This window comes from Carlito syrichta, unplaced genomic scaffold, assembly GCF_000164805.1.
Source record: "Carlito syrichta isolate Samal-C Ts95f unplaced genomic scaffold, Tarsius_syrichta-2.0.1 Scaffold308920, whole genome shotgun sequence".
NCBI lineage: Eukaryota > Metazoa > Chordata > Mammalia > Primates > Tarsiidae > Carlito > Carlito syrichta.
Genome location: NW_007253016.1, coordinates 416,560 through 422,336, shown reverse-complemented (window position 1 = coordinate 422,336; position 5,777 = coordinate 416,560). Strand labels below are relative to the sequence as shown.

At 32.7% G+C, this 5,777-nt stretch overlaps 1 protein-coding gene across 1 annotated transcript; it reads left to right on the top strand.

Moving 5' to 3' along the window:
- The first annotated feature begins 964 nt into the window (after positions 1 to 964).
- Positions 965 to 4,346, top strand: LOC103268838 (olfactory receptor 5K3). The gene is given in 3 exon segments (XM_008066438.2): positions 965 to 1,085; positions 3,363 to 3,754; positions 3,756 to 4,346. Coding segments are annotated over 3 exon segments (1,104 nt in total).
- Positions 4,347 to 5,777: the final 1,431 nt, after the last annotated feature.

Here is a 5,777-nt window from a genome sequence, read left to right as displayed (position 1 = left end):
GTCTGTAGGCTGTCTCCCTGCTCTCTTGATGGTTTCTTTGACTTTGTAGAAGCTTGTCAGTTTAATAAGGTCCCACTTGTCTATCTCTCTCTTATGACCTGTGGGTTTTGGGTTTTATTCAGGAATTGGATGCCAGTTCTGATTTCCATGAGGGTATGTCCTTCATTTTCTAAGGTTCTTATGGTTTGAGGTTTTAGATTTAGGTCTCTGATGCATTTGGAGTTAACCTTTGTGCATGGGGATAGATAGGGGTCCTGTTTCAATCTTCTGCATGTGGTCAGCTGGTGAATCTGTCAAAAACCTCCTTACACTGATAAAGGCCTTTGGCAAAGTCTCAGGATACAAAACACTCACATCTTAAGTTACAAGTATATCAAAAGTTAAGTATTAAGTAGATCAGGAAGAATAAAAGTCAATTTGATTTCACAGATTAGAAAAGGAGAAGTTTATCTTTGAGCTCAAAGGTGAATAGAATTGAGATGGGAAAAAGAGAAGCTGTTTTAGGGTAAGAGAAACATTACTAGTCAATTAATTCAAGCAAATGACCAAAGAATAGTGAAGAGATATACCTGCCAAGTTCCCTAAGATGGGGAAGAGAAATCAAGTTGATGAGATATAGACTAACTCCAGAGTATCCAGAACACCAAAATAAGACAGTTGAATTTGGGTTTAAAAGTAACGGGAGACTTTATAAATTCTTGAGCAGAGCATTATAATTTTCTCCCTTCGTTCATCAACTATTTATTGAGCGCTACAAAGTTCCAGTCATTATTCAAGGTGTTTAAAACACAGGATTAAACAAATTAAAGAACTCCTTCTCCTCTAAACCAATATGCTAATGGGATGATAGGGGAGGAGTTACCAAGTATATCTGTACTAACAAATAGAAATATAGTTTACTGAAGATTTATTACTGATATGAAGAATGAAACACTGCAGGGTAAAGAGTGGCTGATACGAAGAGATGTGGTGCAATCTCAGTAATTCATATGTGGAACTAAAAAATAATTTCAAAGTTCCCTTGAGGGCATTGCAGCACATGGGGACAAATTCAACTCACAGAGTAAAGAGGTTGATGACCCTTGGTAAGTCCTGTATTCTCTTGAAATACAAATAATTTTTTATAAACTGTATTGACCTCACTATCCCCAGTAATGGGTCAAGCCAGCCTGAGACTGTTTTCTGCCTGTTTTCTATTTTATGCACAGAATGGTAAACAAAATTGTAATCATGAGATCAGTTACCTATGAATTAGCAAGAGAATCCTCAAACAGGCTTTACTTAAGGTCACTTGTTTTCACCTCATTATCTCACAGGGCATCTTTAATTAATTTCAAGTGGTTTATGCGTTTTTAAGACTGATTCTCTATGCTAAAATATATTGATGTCAGTGTAGAGAATTCCTTTAGGATTTGATGGAAAACTTTAACTTTGTAGTGTAAAAGACATAATTATTGACACTGACTTATAGTTCCCTAGATTTTCATTCTTTTATCCCCAAATGTTTTAGAGACCAAGGTTCATATTCTTAAATTCTATGAGAACTACATCATAAAGCAAACAATGAGCTGTCATGAAGCTCTTCTCAGCAAAATCTCGGGAGGAGAAGTACTCTTATTTTTACTTTTAATTTTAGCAACCATAAATATTTACAGCTCTGAATTATTTACCATTTAAAATTTTTTGTTAAATTGCAACTTCTTTCTTATCTTTCTAGCTCTTCTCAGTATTAAATGCTATGGAAAATTAGCATAAGGCACAATACTGCAATTATCTGACCTTCTGATTATGAAATAGAATTTCAAAACAGGTAAGCTTACAGATAAATTTTTAATTTACAGTTAGAGTTGATGTAACTGTACATCAACAGTTATTGCTAACTTAAGTGACTAATTATATGACTTATATTTAATATTTCAAAATAAAAAACTAATAAAATTTTCAGCCAGTGCCTATTTTTTAATGTTTTTATTGTTTAAAAGTTCTCATTTTTGACCATAGAATTTATATAAGTAGACTTATTTGTCAATATATCCTAATGGATCACTAAGAAATGAAAGCAAAGCAAAATTTGAATTCAAAAATCCTAGTAAGATTTAGAGGGTTTCCTTTTATCCTACTTATCCAAAAATGATAGTATAAATATAAACTTGCTTTTACTTATTAGTAAACCTGCTGTGGTATAAAATTAAGATTTTTCTGAAGAAACAGAAAAATAGCGGGAGTCAATTCACACAAAGAAAAGACATCTAAAATTTTTTATATCATAATTTTGTTATTTTTCTTTGTAGACTTTTTAAAAATTAACAGTCTCAGTTTACAGATACCAGAGAGATCACTAAAGATTATTGGTAGAGTACTGAAATCAACTTTACCCATCCCAGGTCATCGAGGTGGAGCTAAAATTGGAATTAATACTGCCTTTTCTCCCACAGCATTTTATAGCTCTTTTCACAAAAGTATAAGTCACAACTAATCTCAAATGCTTGCAATAAAATAAGAAAATAGTGCAGATACATATGACCAGAAAGCAATATAGATTATAGGCAAGAAATTCTGAATTGTCCTCAGATTATAAGAGATATTCCACAGTTCAGAAAATGGAGATTGTTTATCTTAGAGCATTTAGTTAAAACTTTATTAAGTAGTATTATATAAAAATTATGCCTTAACAAAAGGAGGAAGGATTTAGACATTTGGGAAAAGTTCAGTGAGACTAGCAGCACTGACAGAGTCAATGTTTATGAAAATGTGTGTCACAATGTGGAAAGGGATGAGACAGGTGATTATCTATGGATTGTTATTTTTTAGATTTCCAAGATAATTTTCTTTAAAGATAAATACTGTCACCCCATGTTTTAGTAAACTTTATGCAATTCCTAAGATATACATTTCATATATCTGTTGCATGCTTTTTAAAAACATTTACCCCACTGGGAGAATATATAAAAACTATTTTCTCAATTTTATATGACTGTTGTGTATGTAAAATAATTTAAATGTATTTTAAGAATCTTTAATGCAAAAATAACACTGAAATCATTTGAGAACAATGAGCCAAATGTAAGTACCCTAGTTTTTATGCTATTTTAAAATAAACTCATAAAAGTAAACATTTTTCACTTTAAGCATCTTCCCTGGAATTATCAAAATATCCTTGTGAATGCTAAGGGTCACAGCTTAAGATCATAGATGTTAAAACATTAGGAGAACAAATTTTCCCTAGAAGTATATGTAGATGCGTTTCAGAGATAGCAGGGGAAGTATGATGAAGAAACTCCTTTAACTGTTATGGGGGGGGTGAAGAAAAAAGTGTATGCACTCAATTAAAGTCTTTTCCCCCATAATTCCCACTTCAACAGATAAGGTAGAGATAAGTGAGTACAACCACTCGACAACTGAATTTATCCTCATAGGATTCACAGACCAGTCAGAGCTAAAGACCCTTCTGTTTATGGTCTTCTTTGCCATCTATCTCATCACCATGGTGGGGAATCTTGGCTTGGTGGCACTAATTTATATAGAGGGTCGTCTTCACACACCTATGTATATTTTTCTGGGGAATCTGGCTCTGATGGATTCCTGCTGCTCCTGTTCCATTACCCCAAAGATGTTAGACAACTTCTTTTCTGAAAACAAAAGGATTTCTCTGTATGAATGCATGACTCAATTTTATTTTCTCTGCCTCGCTGAAACTACCGACTGCTTTCTTCTGGCAGCCATGGCCTATGATCGCTATGTGGCCATATGCAGCCAGCCCACTGCAGTACCACACCATGATATCTAAGAAGCTCTGCTTTCAGATGACAACAGTGGCCTACATAGCTGGAAATCTGCATCCTATGATAGAAATAGGATTTCTGTTGAGGTTAACATTCTGTGGGTCTCATCAAATGAATCATTTTTTCTGTGATGTTCTTCCATTATATAGACTTTCTTGTGTCGACCCTTATATCAATGAATTGATACTGTTCGTTTTGGCAGGGTCAATTCAAATCTTTACTATTACTATAGTCCTAGTCTCCTATTTCTACATCCTATTCACAATATTTACAATGAAATCCAAAGAGGGCAGAGGCAAGGCCTTATCTACTTGTGCATCTCACTTTCTCTCTGTCTCAATATTCTATGGTTCTCTTCTCTTTATGTATGCTCGACCAGGTGCAGTTAATGAAGGGAATAAAGATATACCTGTTGCTATATTTTATACTTTAGTCATTCCTTTATTAAATCCTTTTATTTATAGTCTAAGAAACAAGGAAGTGATAAATGTTATGAAAAAAGTTATGAAGAAGAGAAAATTTTGTAACATTCCGAAACAAGTATCATTCCCTCTGGAAAATTGATTTCAACTTTATAATACTTTATTCCAAATTAAGAGGTCCTGAGAAAGTAAAAAAGGTCATTTTGAATCTAAAATATTAAATTATTAAGACATGATGGTGTGTGAGTCAAAAAAAAAGTTGAGAAAAGAGAGCTTCTGCTAAAATGTACTTCAAAAATCTAAGCTATTAGAATTTATCAGAAGAGAACTAAGTAATTATTCATGAGGTCTCAGATTGTGTCTGAGTGTAATACTTACAACTTTTAACAAATCCAACAAGCATTGGATTAAAGTCAATATGTATAAAGGTAGTCTGCATTTACTATTGTTGGCAAATTTCTGGAATCCCAAAGCATAAGCTTACAAACTTAAGCACATTCCAAAATTTTAAATATGAGTCCTTTCTTCAGCAACACCATCTGTGAGAAGTAAACTGAATTTAACTCTAACTTTATTTTTGTTCTTTCATGAGATTATGTTTGAAAATATATTCATGTATAATATATATTCTCTAATCAATAATATTTTCATATTTAGTGTTAGTCATTTTATACACTCAAGTTCTCTGAAGTAGAGTATCTATATAATGGTAATTTATCAATCTATAGTTGAAAATTATGCTACTCACAATGAAACTCCTACAGATTTTAATTTTAAATATAATTTTTTATTTGTCCATCATATATAACACTGTAATTCCTGAATAAGTCAATTAAATATTTTTCCCTTGACATCATTACTTGTATCATTTGTCATTAGGAGTACCAAATATTAATTAATTCAGTAAAAATATTGATATATTTATAGCATTAACAAAAGATGAAGATGTTATTTAAGTATAAATGAGGTAGAAAATAGTGAAAATCTTAAACACTTAATAATATTTATTCATCAGTTAAATGTGCAAATATGAAAGAAAAAATATTTAACAATGTATTATCAGCTAAGCACTAGTCTAGACTTAATTTTTCTCAAGCTTTTTCTTAGTAAAAATCTTACACTATAAAATGATAAGCCACTTGCTCAAGTTCATTCAGGTTGACCAGATAAAGCTGGAGCTTGACTCGATACCAGCTTTTCTCCAGAAAATGAAGCTTTCATTGCCTGTGGTATTCAGTGATTTAGTACCAGCAAAAGTAAACTGTGCCTCAAAAGATGGGGAAAAAATGCTATTTGTAGCAAAACAGCAATTAGCATGACCAGAATCAATGATCATAGAAATGAGTATGATACCAGGAGTAAGGAAGGAGGGTGATAAATGATGGGACAGAATCCACAAGTTGGGGAGAGCTCTGGGTGACTGTAGACAGCAAGGGTGGAAAGTGGAATTGGTTACTGAGATTCTTAAATGCCACCATAAGGCATCTGAATATTTTTAGAGGCATGAGGCATTGGGGCTTCCTTGGCAACAGAGTAACATGATTGTATCTTTTAGTAAACTAACCTGACAACT